The following is a 19,581-nucleotide window of genomic DNA, read 5'->3' on the forward strand; positions in this document are numbered from 1 at the left end:
AATTATTTAGTAATGGTTTTTTTGTTTGATAAAAAAACTTTACAACTTCAAATACTTCAACACTAATAATAATAAATTAAAAATTTTAATTAATATTTATATTATTAAAATTAATATTTTTTAAAATGTTTTAAAATTTCAGACAATGGTTTAAGAAAAAAAGGGGAAATAAATCAGATAATATAAGTTCAAAATTGGGTTCTTCACGAACAGGATTCTAACACGTTACAACAAATTCATTAATCTGATCAAGAATTTCGGAAATCTTTTTCTGAATAAATTTTTTTTTATAAAAATTAAAAAATTTCGTCGACAGCAGGGTTCGAACCTGCGCGGGCGAAGCCCAACAGATTTCAAGTCTGTCTCCTTAACCACTCGGACATATCGACTTTTGTTTTTAAATGCATATTAGTAATTACTAATTTCTAACAAGCGTTTTTGTAAGTTTAAATTTAAGTTTATTCTCGTAATTTTAATTTTATAGATACGTACTTATACTAAGTTCTGTGTCTGTGTACATATTTCTTCTAATATTTTATTTTCTATTCAAAAAACTAGGCGGAAAATAACGTAAAACATTATACAATATTTTATAGTTGATACACTTTAGAAAAGAAAATAAAGAGACTATTTTGTACAAACTCCGTTTCCTCCCAATCAAAACTTGCTTTCGTCATTGTAGAAATATATATATATATATATATATATATATATATATATATATATATATATATATATATATATATATATATATATCAAAGAATTCTATCGTGGGTATGCATTGGAAATCTTAATTCCAATAATTGGTAGCATTAACATTATAGCAAATGATATTTAGATTAAGTTTATTAAGTTTTCTTGCTTAATATTTACGTTTATTAAGTTTTCTTGTTTAATATTTAAGTTTTGGTGATAATAAATAAAGTGATTTTGGTGTGTCAAATATATTTATTATGATCATAATAAAGAGTTAATCTTTGGTTCTAGATGAGTTACTAAAATAAATAAGATAATATTATATTAGACTATTCTTTTCAAAAAAGAAGATCAATGTTACATGATTAGATGAAGTCATAAGTGATAGTAATTCTTGCAATTTATATTTAGTAATGTAACCTATCGTTGTTTAGTTTTAGATGATTGGACATAGCCTTGATTAGGCAAACTAGAATAAATTTCTTATTATTGTTTTTTTTTTTTATATTTTACTCGTGTATAATCTTATGGTTTTTCCCTTATAAAAGGCTTGTGAAAATATTTACAAAATGATCAAATAACCCTCATTTTGATCTAACTTAACTTTTGAAAGGTTTTACAATTGTTAGAGCAAAATTCAACACCCTATGATTTTTACTAAGTTCTTAATCCAAGAAAGTTTAAATCATGAAGAAAATACATGTGATAGACGTACAAATCATACAAAAAAAAATTACAAATAAACATTAAGTCAATGTAAACGATATTCTTTAAGCTTAATTCTATGATGCATAGAACCATTTATCTTGAAAAATATTTGTGTCCGATACAAGTTTCATTCATATATGAATTGAGGCAATGATGGATCTACACCAAAATTTTTTTGGAGAATCAAAATTTTTGGGTGAACCAAAATAATATACTCAAAATTTATATATTTAATATTATTGTCACTGATCCAATAAAAATGAATACATAATATAGTATATTTATAATTACAAAAGGAATTACACATATCTAAAGGAATGTATATGTTTTTTCATATTCTTTAACTCATGATAATTGAATCACAATTAAAATTTTCAGTTATTTTCTTTTCAATTTAAACCATATTATTTGCAAAATATTCATCTTCCATTTTTTTAACATGCATTTGATTCAAAAGTTTTCATAAGTTTTCATTTCATTGTTATGCAGCAACCACATTATCCTATTTTTATCTTCACCGGTAGTTTCTCTCTTATCAATTTTAAAAATAAATTTATTCTTTTGTTTTTCATCAATTTACCTATTTAAAAAAGAAATTTAAGAGTAAAAAATAATTTATCATAATCTAATTAAAATTTGAGAGACATAATTATTTAAAAAAACTATGATAATCAAGTCACAATTAAAAATTGGCTATGAAAAATCACATATTACATTACTTTTTCTATACTCATAAAAAATGAATATACAAAAAGATCATAAGATAAAAAATAGTGTTAAATATTAAACAAATGTTTCATTATCAAGTAAGACAAGAAAGAGTTACCTTTTTTATTTCTTTAAGAATGGAAGAGAAGATATAAAAAATGAGGACAAAAATGATGAGTTTTTTGTCTAACTTTATTTTAGTAACAAAAGAAAATAAATAAATGTGAGAGATGAGTACAATATATGAATAACTAAGAAGACAATGAGAGAGAAAATAAAAAAATATCTTAATAGTTTTGTTTCTTTATTATATTTGATTTTATGTTTTATTATTGATTAACATTAAATGTTGTACTTTATAAAATAAATAGAAAAAATACTTAATTTAATTTTCATTAATTTTCGATAAACCATTTCTTAATTTAAAAAAAGGTTAAAAATTTATATAATTTAAAAAATTTAAAAATATAAACAATGTAAAAATAAATAAAAAAATTTGGGAAAGGAGGATTGTGGCCCCCACCTGCCTCTTTTAACCTCTACCGCTGAATTGATGTTTGAGCTAAAGTTGCATTGTCCTTCAACTATCTTGGCATAAATTTATTTCAACCTTGACTTAGTTGTTTGCCCAATACAAAAACTATGCAACATAGAAAGATAAATGTTGTTAGTTATTAAGGATGTTGTGTGAAGAAGAGAAAGACAATTAATGTTACATAATGCACATTCAATGCTTCTCAATGATCAAGCTTGATCGACAATAAAAGAACAAAAAATATATGTTCAAAATGACTCAATGGTAAAAAAAAAGATCACAACAACTTTCTCATTTGCTTATTTAAAGTCACTCCTCAAAGAAGAAAAATATATAAGAATAGTCTTTATTTGCAAGTTTAGTTTTAAAACTTTGTTGATTTTTCTTTGTTTTCTAAAGCTTTGTAAGAATAATATTTGTGTTTATCTTTAGCAAAAGTTTAATGGTGTAAACATCGAAAGAAGCTACTCTTTATAGTGAGAGTAAATTATGATTTATTGATCACAAATACATTTTTCTTGTCTCAAGCCACGAGTGACTTGTTGTTTGAAGAATAATCGGATTAAGCCAATAGTAACCAGTTGGAATAGTACTTGAACAAGATTAGTCAAGAATGGTTGCAAGTCGAAAGAATATGAGTTTTTAGTAAGAGGTACTAAGTATTAAAGAATACTTGAGAGGTTAGGAGTGACTACAATCCAAAAGATACTTGTTTTTACTTTGTAATAATAGTTTGCTTACTATAATTTGGCTAGTTGGTCAAGAACTAAATATAGTTTGTCATATCAGATGAACCACTATAAAAAAATTGAGTAAGTACTTCTTCCTTAATATATTATAGTGCATGGTATAACTATTGGCCTAATTTGAAGTTTTTAAAACTTAGTTTGTAAATTTTTTTGTCTCACTTACTTAAACCTATTGTCTTAATGCACAATACTCATATGTGCCTTTAAAACACATTCACTATCCTTATGTTTTTATTGATTTTCACACATATTTTTAAACAAGCTATATTCCATTTTCTTTTAATTTTAATGTAATTTTATAAAAAAAAAGAAACTATAGGCCATTTTTAAAAAATTATATTTTACAAATACATTAGTTTTATTGAAACTAATATGTGTGCTTACAATTTTTTTTTTTGTGTTAGTCTTTAATTTTTGTAATAGTTATCATTATTTTAGATATTAATGTGTATATTAATTTTAAATTAGATATATTTTGAATACATATTTAATTATATGATTTATTTATTTTATGTTATTTTGTTTAAATTGAAGACATTATTAAAAAATTAAAATTTAATATGAACGGAATTTTATATGTAATTTATTAGAGAGAGAAAAAAAATAGGATATAGGAGAGTAAAAAACTTGAAACTTATAAAAAACAAATAAAACTTAATAAGTGACAAAGACTAAATGAAATATTGAAAAGTAAGATATATAGGAAGTAATTATTTTATATACAGTAGTAATTATTTTTATATATAGATAAATAAAATAAAGAAGGTCTCATTAATTAATTTAGTAGTAAATAAAAATTAAATTAATTTAACTTTTTTTTTTAAATTTAAATAATTTTGTTACTAAGTAATTCAGTGAATTTGGTTTATGTAGGTTGATAGTTACTTTTATTTATTGCTACTTGTCACACAAGTTATATTTATTTTCTCATTGCTCATAGTGAATAAGTGAAGAGTTAATCTATCTGACGAAGATCAAATTCCAAAATTCAGAACAGTGATCCATGATAAAGCTAGTGATAGATAATTGTTTAAAAATATTTTTTATAAAATTTAACTAAAAAATAAATATTTATTATTTATTTATTTAGTTGCATTTTCAAACATTTAATATAAAAAAGGAATTGTTCATAATTGTACTTAGACAGAAAAGTATTCTATTTAAATACTTATTAAGATTCATAGTAATTTATAGGAGCACATGATAAAAATCATTTTAATAATTTTTTATAGATTAGGTGTTATGGTTCTAGTTGTTTAAGAAAGTCTTAAGAATATTCTCATTGACATTAAGATAATGTTATTTAGATGTGAAACTTTACTTCAAAAGAAGCTTAAAGAGAAGAAGAGAAGATGGTTTCAAGATACTAAAAGGAAGACAAAAACAATGAAACAAAGAACAACACATAGTAACACATAAGCTAGAAAATGAAGTAAAAAATGAAAAAGAGAAAGGGAATGGAAGAGAGAAGCGGTAGTTGACGAACATATTTTAATCGCATTAGTTCATGCAAAAACTAAATTTTCCTTTTAATATAGTAGAAATTCAACGGAAGTATTTAAGGAGAGTGCAAAATTAGAATGAATAGTTGTATTTTAATGTAGAACAATGGGGAAAAGTATTAAATTGATCTAGTGTAATATAAACTAATATAAAATTCTATATGTGATGAATGCAACTATTCTAAGTTCTGATTCTAAACGACACATAATGCACGCTTAAAAATATGAATGCAATGGTCTCTAACTCTAAGAATAAATGCTACTATATGGAATTCATGAATGAATAATTATTTAGCATGTATGAATGATATATAACATGTTCTTATCTTTGTAATAGATTAAAATGTTGTAAAACTGTGAATTACATAACTGTTTGATAAAATGCCTACAAGAAACCCTTAAAGGAACATGTGTTTGAAAAAAAGGCCTATATGAGTTATGAATACAAAATATGGAATGCAAATGCTACAAACATGATTCAAATACTAAAATCAAACAAAATATGTATTTAAAACTGATAGATAACATCAAAATCATAAGTAAAAACCAAATCCTATAAGACTAGTATAGTAAATTTACTCAATAACAGATGTCTATGTGTGTAAACATGAGAACATGTGTAAATATGGTTTGAATAGTAATCCAACCTTACAACCTAATATAACACAATAATAATTGAGGTTTAGAATGCTGAATTGCACAAAAAGAACGAGTAAAGATCTAATCCTAATCTAAGCTAACAACCAAATAGACCTACTTTAACTACCTAAGTTCAGTTGTCATTTTTTCATTGGAAGGAACTTCAATCTAAATTTTAGAGCATACTATGAAATACATATTGAAGCAATAACATCAAGTAAACGGAATAAAAAATGAACAAAATTGTGATTTAAAACTTGAAAAGAAGAAAAAAAGACATGAGAACTGGTTAGCTAAATCATAATTCAAAAATTGAGTTAAGTGTATTTGATTCTTGTTTTTTCCGTCCAAGGCTCATTGTGTAATCACTTGGATAAATTGATTACTATGCATTCTCTAAGTTTTAGCATGGTTCCATACTAGAATTAGTATTTGCAAGAACAAGTTTAAAATACTCAAAACCTAATATTTTGAATTTGATTTAGATGAAAGGAATGAAAATATAGCATTTAAAAGATGCAAATTCTTGATTGTCGTTCCTTGGTTATTCTTTTAAGTATGTCCATTAACTCTATCATTTCTTGTTGTCCTTATTTATAATTTGAACCTTTTCTTGATTTTCTATTATTCTATTCTCTCGTGTGGAAGAATAGTTATGGCTCTCCCTTGTTCCTATTTGGTTACTTGGTAAGTGATAAGTCCCTAATCTTTAGAGTTTTTCTTAGGCAATTGCATTATTTTGGGTAGGTTTAAGTGGTTAATTAGGAGTAATTAGTCTAAAATTAGTTTAGTTAGGTTTCTAGTCTAGTTTTAGAAAAGTAGCTTAATTAGGTGCTTTTAATTCATTTTTAGTGTAATCCTTAGAAGTCTTATTAGTTTGGTTAAGTTTAGCATGCAATTTAGGTTCATAAATCCACAATGGCATATTAGTGTAAGTTCTAGTTTGATAGTTAAACTTAGAAGTAGAATTGGTCTAGTTTTAGGAGTTTTTAGAAGTAGTTTGATATGACTAACATTGTTTTCTTAAATTTTTGAGTGAAATGCATAAGGAAGACCTAGAGTCTTATCTCAGAGTTCAAAGAAGCCATAAAGAGAAAGTTGACCAAACCAATTTGCTCAAAAGTAGCAGAGTTGACTTTTGGTGCAAGTGTTGACCAAAGTTTGACCAAGAGAAAGCAGTTTGTGGATGTGGAAGCATCACCAAACATGGGCAAGTGACCTGGAGTAAGTTGGCACAACTATTGGGAAACTTGCCACCTAAGTTCCAAGTGGAAATTGCAAAGTAGATAGGCAAATTTATTGTAGTTAGTTAGTTAATGACCCGTAGAAGCAGTAGCAAGTTTGGTCTTTGTGTTATTTAGGTGCCAAAATAGATTCAAACAACACACGCACATCACGAACAACACTCACCACCATTCCTTTCTTCCATCACGCAACCATTCTCTCTTCACCACACCATAGTTGTTGTTTATGCATCATTTTTTCACCATTTTTGCACTTTTCTGCCATGTATTCTTAATTTTTTTCAAGTTGTTTGTAAGTTACTTCTTTCATGTTAATGATTACAGTTGTTGTGAACGTGTTCTTTGATATAAAATCATTGTTTTCTTTTCATTTTTAACTGATTAATCAGCATGTTCTTTGTTATTCACTGCTAAAAGAACTCGTGATTCAATTTTGAGTGATTGAGTGATGCTGATCTAAACCAACACATGATTTGACTTGGAAATAAGTTGAATTTTTAGAAGAAGAAGAAGAAGAAGAAGAAGAAGATTTCAGAATCAGAAGATTTCAGAGGAAGAAGAAGAATTCAGAAGAAGAAGATTTAAGAAGAATCAGAAGAAGAAGATTTCAAAAGAAGAAGATTTCAAAGAAGAAGTTTTAGGGCCTAAAATAGTACTAGCCCACGACGCTTCGTTCCCTGGATTCAAACTACTCTAATGCTGCCATGTGACACATATTTAAGAGTGACAAGACAACACAATCATTGTAGCGCTTCAGAAGAATACCCCTCATTAATGGTGCTTCAGAAGAAAATCCCTCATTAATGCTCCACGATTCGCAATAAAGCATGTCACTACACAGCATGACAACACCTCATAAAGCCTGCCCAACATAACAACACTCATAAAGTCTGCCCAATACGACAACACCTCTTAAAGCCTACTCAACAAGACAACGCCTAACAAAAGTTGTTCAACCTGGCAACACAAATTTTGAGCGTTGAGCCCGCCTAAAGACGCCACGCTCCAAAAACATCTACATAATTCCATGATAATTTCCCGGGTCTTGCTCACCGTTGGTAGGACAAATTGGCTCGTCCACCTGTAAAGTCAAAGACAACCATATCTAATATGGCAAAATGGCCCATCCACATGCAAGATTGTAAAAGTTGGATACAGCTCAACCAAGATGCCAATCATCGTCGCATCAAGCACGCCTTATATGTCAATCAAATTTTCGAGACTAGGGATTTATGTACCTACCCAGCTCAATAAATGATGCTAAATAATGTGTGGCCAAATAAGGCCCAGTGAGCCTCATCTCCAGAAAGACTACAAAATATACTAAGACACTTCTATTGGGGTAAATATTCACATATTAACGACAATTGTGACAAATCTCGGTAGTTTGATTACTTCTTGATACCCTTAATACAAAATATTTAGTATATTGGGTAAGGTCTCACATTATGATTATTATTATTTACTTAAGAGTAAGTTGTTATTTTATTGATATTGATTAATATTACATTACCTATTTTATCACATGGATCCAAGACCCAAAAGATACTATAAATACACATAGTATTTCACCAAGAAATACACACTCTTATATACTCATTCTCTTTTATACAAGATCCTCACTCTCTTACTGACTTGAACGTCATAGAGTTTTTGCGGATGAATCTTCCCTTATGTTTCAATCCTTAGAAGCACCCTACCAAGATCTATCGAAGCCATTAAAGAATATTATGCAAGACATCCATTTGATCTATGACTTCTTAATGGACTTTTACTTACAATGAAGAGTTCACAAATCCAAAAACAAATTCATTCATTCCACACTTTGTCCAATGCTTTTACCTTCATCTAAAAACAATAACAATTTTATTTATCTTGTATCACCGATCTTGATATATAAATCATCCATATTAATGATACCGTAGAAAATATAGATACAAATATAAGAAATTATGTAGAATTAAAAAGGTAAATGTGTAATAATAATAATAATAATAATAATAATAATAATAATAATAATAATAATATCATTTTCAAGCAGGTGCAGTGGAAACAATCTGATAATTCAAGCTCAATGAATATAATAGATGTATACATAAAAACTCCCTTGACACGGAATACAGCGTAAAAGTAAGACCACGTGATTTTGTAGTCGTGGTTTTGAATTTGAGCATTGAAGTTTTGATAATTGGTTCTGCATTTGGTTTTGATGTGTGTTGGAACAAATTTCCCTTCCTTGTGACCCGTGTACAACGTTGACGTCACATGTTGCTCCAGGTAATGAAATAACCATTTCCTGGCCAATAAGTATTTACAAACCGGTGGAAATATTTATTGCGAAATTGACAGAACCAGTGAGCCCCACATACGATATCTGAAATGTGTAAGTCTCCAGTCTTGTCCACCCAACAATCAAGTGCCCTTATAATTATTATCCAATTATTGCTACATATCTATCATGCCATCACATTTCAAAAAATCAAATTCTCAACAATTGAATCAATTTAGCATATATTTGTTCAAAGGATGCAACTTTTACAATTTGTGTTATGTTGTCAGAGTCTCTGCTGCTGGAAAGAGGAAAAGCTTCTGACTTGCTCATCGATGTAGGCGTGTTAATTATTGTAGAATCAAGTATCTGGAACTTGCATCATTCGGAGAAAAAGTCAATGTAAATATCAGTTCTATTGCAGTGAAACGTACTCAAGTAACTTTCTGGAGATGCGAATGCCTTGAATTATTTTCTAACAATTAGTTTATCGAATTTCGAACTCAAACGATTTGGCATTGGTATCAAACTGTTGCATTCACTGTGAAGGTGTTGCAACTTCCGATGTACGTTGACGTTACAGTTCGTTCTCAACTTTTTAGTCATTCAGATTCACAATTTGTATTCCTTTTTGGAATTTTGTTTTATTTTTCACTAAGAGAAAATTTTCAGGCGACAAGTTAAAACTATTCACTCACAAGTCACAGTTCATGTCCTGTTGATCTTACTCAACTCATGGAAACCTTTTCATAGAATCTTTTCCTTTTTGGCTTGTTATTTATTTACTTTTTAGTCATTATCCAAAACTTGATATATTAAAAATAAGTTTATATTGATATTTTTTTTTAAATTTTTTGTGTAGTTATCTGGATTGACCAATAAACAGACGGAGTAGCTGGAATTGGGAGACATCGATTATAGCCACCAAAAAGAAAGAACACTGTTTTTGCCCAATTGTGCTTCTCCCAGTGAATGAAGAATAATAGAATTTGTGTTAAATCTGAAGGACGAATAAAGTTGTTACCTGTAAACCCAGTGAGTGATATACCTAACATCATGGGGCTTTAAAATTTACAATTAAGATCGAAAATAAAAGAAAAGATATTCCACGAAGTGTTAAGGCAAACCAAAGCAGTGAGGCAAAGGAAATTCAGAATTAGAAATTGTACAAATCGGCCAAAAAATGGTGGATCATTCAAACACTACAGTATAATGTATCAGTTACATGTTTGCAAGCCTAATTCCAGCACGGTTAAGAACATAAGGAAGCAAGCTGGTGTGATACATCAATCACCATCTTTATTGTGAGTCATGTACAAAGATTTGATGGTGCACTTCCTCCCCTTGATGCCAAGAAGCTAATTTTCTTCCTTTCACCTGAATCAAGCCCTTGTGATGCATGCATCAATACACATAAAATGTAACGTGCCTAGGCTAGATTACTATAAGTTGTATTATTACATACACAAGGATGAGACTCTAGAACCGTATTACAATACACCCTAGTCTTCTAATCAGCCTCCATCGTTTCGACTGATTTACATGGAAGAATAATGGGTTTTAATACTACCCTTAACAACCAATTACAACTCAATTGCAACCAATCAAACTTGGCTCCTATGTACACTCCCTGCCACAAAAACAATGTTTTAAACCGGGGACCTTAAAACACAGCAGAAATAACAACAAAATAGGTCAAAAAGGTAGAATGAACCATTTCTGAACTTCTACAATATTTTCCCCGCTTTGTTCCATTTTCCTTTTCTTTCAGATGAGATAATATAGCATTCTTCGGTATCTAGTGACCAACCACCAAACTTTGAGGTCAAGTATTAAAACACTCTCAAGAGACTTCTGAACCTATTTATCCACTTCAGAGTGTCATGGAGTACAGACGGCTATGCTTCCATTATCAGTAATCCTCTGTTTTAGATCAGCACTGTATTTTTCTTTTCAAGATGACTGGAAAAACCGTGAGACTTCTCTATAGAGCTGTTCAGCTTCAAAAGGTTTTGAAACGTACCCATCCATGCCACCCCCTAGGCATTTTTCATGTGTAGCCTGTATCACATCTGCAGTCATGGCTAAAATGGGTACATGCCAATTTCTGACATTCTCATCCATTGATGCTTCTCTGTTCACACTTTGCTCCATCTCCCTAATTTGCTTTGTTGCTACAAAACTGTTGGAAAAGAATTGTCATTGACATATTCTAACACGATGATAAGGATTTAGATACAAAAAGTAGATAAATTAATACTTCAAATAATTTTTATTTAAACTGTCAAATGAATTATCTCCCTTTATGAGTCCATGGCTCCCAAAGCCCGGACTAAGGAGAGTTGTGTTTGACCCTTGACAACCCACATGAAATTTGTTGAAAGTTAAAACACAAATCACTAACTATGGGTTATTTATGCTAGGTCATCACTTGAAAATATCACTTTGTATGACTTGAGTACAATGTCAAATGAACTATGTCTGCTAAATCAAACTCTCAAATGTAATGTTCAATAAACAAGAGTTCTCACATTTTTCTTTACAAATGTGGGTAAAAGCAACTACTCTTGCGGTGCCTGATTAGACTTCATGCTTGGAATATTGGAACATTAGAGGATAAGTCTCGAAGAATTCGCATCATGTATGGGTTGAAGAATAAATAAAGGAATTAGACACTAATAAATTTATATTTCGGTATATAGGGTGGGGGGAAATGATTGTGGCTATTATTGTGGTCAAGGATTGGAAATCGAATGCAGTGGTTTATTCTCTGGTACCAAATGCCCTCTGAGGGTTATTTATGACTGCAATGTGCTTACCAAGTTTAAAAAGAAGTTTCAGTCCACTATTATATGATCAATATACTTTATGGTAGTAAAGGTTGAGTTTTAAAAGCACATAAAGAGAAAAAAAGTGGGAATAACAAAAATGAGTACTTGAAGATAGAGACTACGTAAGAAAGAACAAGATACTGAATTCTTGTATACTGGGAGATATTCGTAGACTGTGAAGAAAATGACAAAATCGATTAAGATTGTTTGGATGCATGTACAGGTCAATAGAGGCACAATGTGGAGAGTACATTGCATGGTTTTTAGTCCTTTTAAAAAAGGATTGAGGGAGGTCTAGAAGCACATTAAGGGAAATTATACATGGCATCATTTGATCTGTGTACCTGACCTCACTAAATGGGACAGGCTTTTGTACAGAAAATGTCAAATGAATTATAATATTGCAGTGGCAAGTTAGACTCCAAAAACCTTGTGTGCTAATATAAATTAGTTTGTTTCACAATTTTGTAACGCAAAATGTTTTCCTTTGATGTAAACTGTTCAGTAAATACTGCAATTATCTGAGATCTATAAAAGAATTAAAAACTATTTTCTATTTTTCTATCAGATTCTTAAAGAAAGTATTCCAGTTGCATACATACCCGTCCATTTCTGGCATTTGAATATCCATGAAACAGGCATCAAACTGATGGGGTGGCTTCAGGGAAGAGATGGCATCTTTCCCACTGCTTACACAAACCACGTCTGCCCCATACTTTTTCAATGCACCCGCTGCTACAGCACGATTCACAGCATTGTCATCTACTATTAGAATTTTCCTGCCACAAAGAAGATGGCGAAGAGACAAACTTTGGAGTTCTCTATTTCGAGGAGCTCCCTTGTTTTGGACACCCATGGATCGTTGTAGTGAGGCAGCAAGCATACTTGCTCTAAGAGGTTTAGTAATGACAGTAGGATTATCAGCACCCAGGTTTACAATAGCTTTAAAAGAACTACTAGAATTAACAAGAATGAACAGCTTTGGGGGAACCCCGTGATCAATTTTCCTTGTATTATTGACAAAGTGAGATGACAAGCCTAAATCTCTATCCCAAACCTCTTGCTCAATCAAGACCATATTAATAACTATATTCCCATTGCTTATGGCTAGCAAAGCTTGGTTTAAATCAGAAACCATCTCAACATGAATGCCAAGCCGTTGGATGTGATATCTTGACACTTTTGCTCTAACAGGTCTTGGGTCAATAATTAATGCAGTCATCCCCTCAAATTCTGAAGATGCAGACCGAGGTTGGTTGTTTGTTTGCTGAATTTTACACTCGTTTGAACTGCGGTGACCATTGGTGAATATGGCAGTAAAAGTGAATGTGGATCCAATCTTGGGTATGCTCACGAATCCAATTTCTCCATTCATGAGACCAACCAAACACTTGCTAATGCTTAGGCCAATACCTGTTCCTCCATGCTTTCTGGAAATGGATGGACCTACCTGCATGAATGGGGTGAAGATGCGGGGCTGAGATTCAAGAGGAATGCCTTCACCTGTATCCTCAACAGATACAATCAAATTGACAAGATCATTCGAGGGTGATGAAAAGGAACCAAGAGGTCCCTCTTGACTGAAAGCCCTGAATCCTTCCCAGCTCTTGCGACTATCAGCTACAACGGAGCCACTCAATGTATTTTCTGAGTTGGATTCTTTGTCAACCTCTATTGAATGGACAACCTCCTCAACAAGATGGATAGTGACAAAAATATGTCCTTTGTCAGTGAACTACAAAACAATTTCAGAATCAGTTTCGATGATACTTTCAAGAAATACACAACAATTTTTGCTACACTAATAGTCATGGTTTGCTAGAACACTAATAGAAGATTTTTTTTTTCATGAGACTATAACAACTGTAGCATGCCTATTAGGCAAGGATATAGCACAAGGTAAGATCACTTAATGACTTTCATGATACACTTGGGCACCAGACTAAGCAACTTCAGTTATGCATAATGCTCTTCTCTCTACCTATAAACTTACCTTAATTGAGTTACCCATGAGATTGGTAATTATTTGTCGAAATCTTCCTGGATCACCTATTAGAAATTCTGGAACCTGATCTGACACATAAACTGCCAACTGTGCTTCCCAAAAAAAATTACAAAAAGCTATTAACTATAATTAGACTACACACATTTTGGAAATCCAATCATATAATAAAAAGGCAACAGTAGACAAGAGATATATTACCTCTACTCCTTTTCCTTGAGACTTCTCAGAAAATAGTGACAAAACATCATCCAAAATTGCGCGTATGTCAAAGAGCACAGCCTCAAGCTCTAGCTTACCAAATTCAATCTTAGCTTGATCCAAAACCTCGTTTATAAGTGACACCAGAGCCTTTCCACTTTCCTGTGCAGTCCTGACATATTCCTGTTGGGTTACATCTAGATCTGTGTCCATGAGCATATGCAACATCCCTGAAAATTCAAATTTAGAGCAGGGTCATGGCTGAACAAGCTCTTCGTTTTTGTGAAATGCTTATAGTTAAACATTGGATATTGCAGACTAAAACATAGATAGAATACAACTCACCTAAAACACCGTTCATTGGTGTTCTGATCTCATGGGAAACAGTAGCAAGAAACTGCAGTAATAGTTGATTAAGCCCACATGACCAAAATAAATTAAGCCAAAACAAGGAAAGAGTATATTTTAAAAACAGTTACATACCTGGGATTTTGCAATATCAGCTGCCACAGCTCGTTCCCGAAGTTCCATCATCTCACGGCAATCATCTTCTACTTTGGCAATATGATTCACAGTGGCATGGAAAATATATCCGACAAGGAATGCAATAACAAGAATACCAAATGACGTAGTTATTGCCAACCATGGCCATGGTGGTTTCTGCTTGAACCTGTGATAGCATCAAACTTAAATTTCATGAATAGCTCAAGTCTTTTGACACCAAGCAAATTTTAATCGTTGTAATATTTATGTAAGCCATTAGAATCAATGCACCCAAAAAAGTGTGACAAGATAAAAGAACTCTAAACTAAGTACAGCTAGCAGAAAAAACCACAGCACAAGATTGTGAATTATTAATTCATATGACATTAATACACCTTGTATTTAATATATATTCTACCTATTTCAAGGTGGCACCGCTGTTCATACAAACTACACTGAGCAATAAGGATGACGGAGATGTTAGACTCTTTCTATGGCATTACTCTTACCTACAGTGCATCTCGTGCTTCCTGAAAGGGTCTCCGAAGTTAAGAGTGCTGACATGATAGAACTCATCCCCTGATTCATTTGAACCATACATGGCAATTGGATGAGTATGATTTGTAGTATCATACACATTAACAATTACAGTTTGCTTGCTAGCAAGTTGCTGAAGTAGTTTCTCCACCAATGACTCAACATCAAAGACGCCCCCAAGATACCTGCCAGCAAGCAGCAGTGAAGACATAAAAATGCTATCATTTTAATTGTGTTCATAATCTTTTTCTGTTTTTGATATCAGCTTTATTGAATTTAAAAGTAGATTTGTTACTTTAAAAATTTTAATCATCACAAGAAAGAACCAATAACTGTTCACCTTTCTTACATTAATAGAGTTCATGAATATTCCCTCTGAAAATTTAATTACAGTGATTAGATACTTAGTAGACTAGTTACTACAGAGATTTAGATGACCAGAAGGGAATAATTTAAATTATATGATTGATTAAAAAACTGACCAGAGAAAATTAATGAAAGTAATGCAAAAAAATTAAAAGTTTCGGCACACCCATCAGTTGCTTGAATTCTTTCATTTGGGGTTGCATTTGATGGAAGATCTCTCTTGTAGACGGCAAATGTCAGGATTACCCCCAGACGATTTGTTTTGAGCAGCCTGAAGGGTGCAGTTAAAACTCCTTTGCCTGATTCTCTCGCACGCAGCACATTTTCACGGTCTTCCTGTTGAAAAACAGGTGAATAACTGAGACAACCATAACTCAGAAAATTTGCAATAGATTTCAGGTATGGAACAGGAACAACGTGTGTAAACTCAGCTTTGTGATATTCATCAAATTAGACACTATCCACGTATTTTATTCTCCATTAGGAACGGTCCCATCAGGACAGCCAAGAGAAATGAAGAATAAGGATACAAAAACAACGATCAGGGAGCATACATAGTTCTTCTTCAAAAGTTTTCTCGCATAACATAGTGAATGATCACTAGAAGAGCAGTCAAAAACCGTACAACCAGGAATAAAGAGCTTAGAATGGATGGATTAAAATTATCATCAAAACAACCAAGTCAATTGCATAGCATTTTCATAAATCACTATATATGGCTCATAAGATGAGCTCCACCTAAACTTTGACGAGTATAAGAAACCTACCTTTCCAGAGAGCACATTAACAGAAATCACATGTGCAATTGTATCTTGTGCAAAGATGACAGGAGCATATTCTTCCTGGACGGGGGATGGCTCCAATGCCTCTGGGACGTAATCATCCTTATGAACCGGGTTCTGCTCTAGAGTATCCATCCTCTTGATAATCCAACCTTGTTGCTTTTCAAACTGTTCCCTTTCAGAATGGAGCACCCTTACAGCATATGCAACACCACTTGTAAGAGGCCTCTCAAAAGCTGTTCTTTCTGTGTACCTCGCAAAAGTTTTCTGCAAGTTTTGGAAGTTGGATTGATTAGCAGAGGTGAGACAATAGGTCAAAAGAAATCGGTATCTATTCCATCTTTTCTAGCAGTACAAGTTCGACAACCTTGGCAGCAAAAGATAAAATTAAAATCCCAATATTTTCCAGAAAAGAGGGCGGGGAGGTTGGGGAATGCTGTTACACACCCTAATTAATGACAATGAAACAACTCCTCATAACCCCGTGTGCGTAAAAATTCTGCTAACATATCTCCTTGGAGCATAATAAACGAGAACAAAAAGTAAAAGGTGAGGAATTAGGTCCTGATTTCCAAGGGCAAATAAAGAGTAGTACCTGATCGATGGCTGAAGGGTTCTTGGCATGGTGAAAGGTGGAGATCAGAATTGACATGGCTTGGATATGGTTCATACTGACGTTAAACTGATCCTGAAGCATCCTAGCCCTTTCATCACACAAGCTTGCCAGAGTTTCTTTCCTCTTCTCAATACCTTGCAAGCTCAAGTAGCACAAGATCCACAATGATACTATAATCCAACCCACCACCCATGTCAGCAAAAGCTTCCTCCACAACGCTCTCTTCACTCTCTTAGAGCCAATATACTGGTAGTACTGTTGGTGGATTTTGCAACCCTGCCCAGAGATCTTCTCCCACCATTTGTGCCACATCTTTCCACCCCCACCCCCACCTGGAAACCCCATCTTGGTGTCCATAATTCCACTGCTAATGAACCAGTTAAGGTAAAGAACAGATACAACCCAGCAACATAGCACCAAAAGTAGATGCCCCACTTTTAGACCAAACCCAACTACATGGAGCAAACTCATCCACAACAGTAACCAACACAAGTAAAAAAGAAACAGTTCCAAGAGGTTGTGGGCGTCAACACTAGCTGATTCCAGGTAGGCTTGTGTGAGAGGAGAGAACCACTGTCAAATCCACAGAATCCCCTCGACGCTAACACACATGCATCCCTATTCACTAAAAGCTTTTTAGGCTTGTGACTGAAGGAAATTTAAGATTTTGAAGAACTACAGCACAAACCCAATTCCTAAAAACAAGAAGGTTGAAGGGGAAGAAAAAAAATAAAAAGGACACAATAATAATAATAATAATAATAATAATAAGGGATGTGACCTTGATAAGATGCTGTCTTATCCACCCCAATAGCTTAAAATTCAGAAATGCAAATGAACACTGAAATTTTGAGGCAGATAAGAAAATTCAAATACCCTTTAAAGAATAAAAGAATCACAAGATTCTGGGTTTCTAATTCTAAACAGAAATTGATACTCCTTATTATCTTGTCAGCTAGCAGCAGCTACCAACCAAGACGCAGAACAAAAAGGAAGGGCCAAAACTAAACCTACAAAAGATTCGATTTTCACTATCACTCAGCAAAGAAGCTCTAGCTTGCACTTCATGGCCCTAGAACCAAACAAGAACAACACAAGCACGTGAATGTGTTGGAGAGATTTCCTATTCTTAGAACCGCACACTGTAAAAAAAAAAAAAAAATAGCAAGGCAACAACTAAACTCAAAGGAAGAAGCTAAAAAGGCTTAAAAGGACGAGTTCATCGAGCTGTGATAGGAGAATTTGGCAAGGCGAGATGATAAGAATACGGTAGCACAGCACAAATGTTTTCTATATTATTATAGGGCATTATCTCTTTCCAAACTATCCACTCATAAAATAATAATAATAATAATAATAATAATAAAAATAAAAAGATTATTTTAAGACGCTTATTATGGACATAAAAAGAAAGTAAGTTATTGCATATTTTGAACAGAATTTTATAATAGCAATATGAATAAATGGGTGCAGAAAAGGCATAGTTCCACTGAGCAGAAATGAGAGGCTTTGTTAACTTTGGTTTGCTTTGTGTTCACATCCCTATCCATCCATGGCAGTAGACAACTTCCTCACGCTAAGTCGTTAGCTGTGTGCGTGCGTGCGTCTGTTTGTTTAGCTGTACTTTTGTGTTTCCAAAAGTACCCCTGCATGGAACCAAAATTTCAACAATCAGCATAACCTTTTTTCTCAGAATGGCATTAGATACCCCGTACTTTATCAAAATTGCCATTGCAGGACCCATAGTCAAAAAAAGAGTAGTAGGTAGTAGTAGAACAAACAACTGTAGAGAGATCATCTTTTCTTACACTTCTAAAATTAGGTTAATAACACTTTGCATATACAATATTTTTTCAGATATTTGAACCATTAAATTCTCAAATTGAAATTGAAATTGAAATTGAAATTCTCTTCCGCATCTAATTTTGCAAACTAAACTCTAGGCATGTGAGTGTTTCCCACTTCCCTCTCCCAATATTTAATTCTTCCAATGAATCAATGGGAGCACTGTGAGAGAATTTAGGTCATTTGTCACTTTACCTATTAGAGTTTGTTCTCTTTTTCCCCTTTCCTAATATTGTGGTCTCTCCTAGTTTTTTAACTTTATGTGCAATGCGTATGTTTGAAAGGTGCTTATTAGGCCACCAAAAATGGCGTCAACGTGTATGCATTCAAAATTAGATGCTTTGTTTTATTACCAATATTGAAACCAAACTTCACAACTGTAACTCAATGCAAACTTACGTGGACAAAATCTCCAATTACAATATTCTTTCTTCATAAATGTGTACCCGTGTTTAGTTTAACGTGTTATTTTAAGAGAATTTTATATTTTTAAAAGGTTTAATAAACTAAATTTGAACTGATTTCTTTTAAATTATTTAATTCTTGAAATACTTTTTAGAAAACAGAATTTAATTTTACTAGTTATATCAATAAATAAAAAATTACTATATACAATACCATTAGTATCATCGGTATAAAATCAGTTTTGCAACATCAATAAAAAAAATAACCGTAGAAAATTTTAATAAAAAATATGGTTTTATCCTTTGAAAAATAACCTCATTGATATTATTATGTGTCAACTACAAAAAAAGAAATTGAAGGTTAAATTGTGTATCAACTTTTCAAAATTTTCTCAATGTTGTTGCGTTTGGTAAGTGATGATAGACGTAAATTGTTTACGTGTTAAACAATTTGTCAAAAACTG

At 32.1% G+C, this 19,581-nt stretch overlaps 1 protein-coding gene and 1 non-coding gene across 3 annotated transcripts; both read right to left on the reverse strand.

The window, feature by feature from the left end:
• Positions 1-307: 307 nt before the first annotated feature.
• TRNAS-UGA (transfer RNA serine (anticodon UGA)) lies at positions 308-389 on the reverse strand. The gene has a single exon. It is a non-coding gene; the product is annotated as a tRNA-Ser (tRNA).
• A 9,796-nt stretch (positions 390-10,185) lies between these two features.
• HK3 (histidine kinase 3) lies at positions 10,186-18,206 on the reverse strand. 2 transcript variants are annotated; one of them, XM_028063702.2, is made up of 10 exons: positions 16,848-18,196; positions 16,238-16,519; positions 15,637-15,806; positions 15,077-15,289; positions 14,568-14,754; positions 14,430-14,481; positions 14,085-14,314; positions 13,875-13,973; positions 12,484-13,616; positions 10,186-11,232 (listed from the first exon to the last, which is right to left on the reverse strand). In XM_028063702.2, exons 1-10 carry the CDS (start codon positions 17,337-17,339, stop codon positions 11,004-11,006), a joined length of 3,087 nt encoding a protein of 1,028 aa, XP_027919503.1. In that variant the 5' UTR covers positions 17,340-18,196; the 3' UTR covers positions 10,186-11,003. The 2 variants fall into 2 exon arrangements, with proteins under 2 accessions (XP_027919503.1, XP_085526647.1); XM_085670521.1 differs by lacking the exon at positions 13,875-13,973 and having other exon boundaries at positions 16,848-18,206.
• Positions 18,207-19,581: the final 1,375 nt, after the last annotated feature.

The sequence above is a fragment of the Vigna unguiculata genome, chromosome 3 (assembly GCF_037176805.1).
Source record: "Vigna unguiculata cultivar grain cowpea cultivar isolate G323 ecotype 2 chromosome 3, ASM3717680v1, whole genome shotgun sequence".
Lineage (NCBI taxonomy): Eukaryota > Viridiplantae > Streptophyta > Magnoliopsida > Fabales > Fabaceae > Vigna > Vigna unguiculata.

Excerpts from the sequence above, each read along its gene's own strand:
- HK3 (XM_028063702.2), bottom strand. The coding sequence starts at position 17,339 with ATGAGTTTGCTCCATGTAGTTGGGTTTGGTCTAAAAGTGGGGCATCTA. Across the intron at positions 15,807-16,237 it reads TTAATGTGCTCTCTGGAAAG|GAAGACCGTGAAAATGTGCT; the intron begins GTAGGTTTCTTA and ends GTTTTTCAACAG. Across the intron at positions 14,755-15,076 it reads AAGCACGAGATGCACTGTAG|GTTCAAGCAGAAACCACCAT; the intron begins GTAAGAGTAATG and ends ATGCTATCACAG.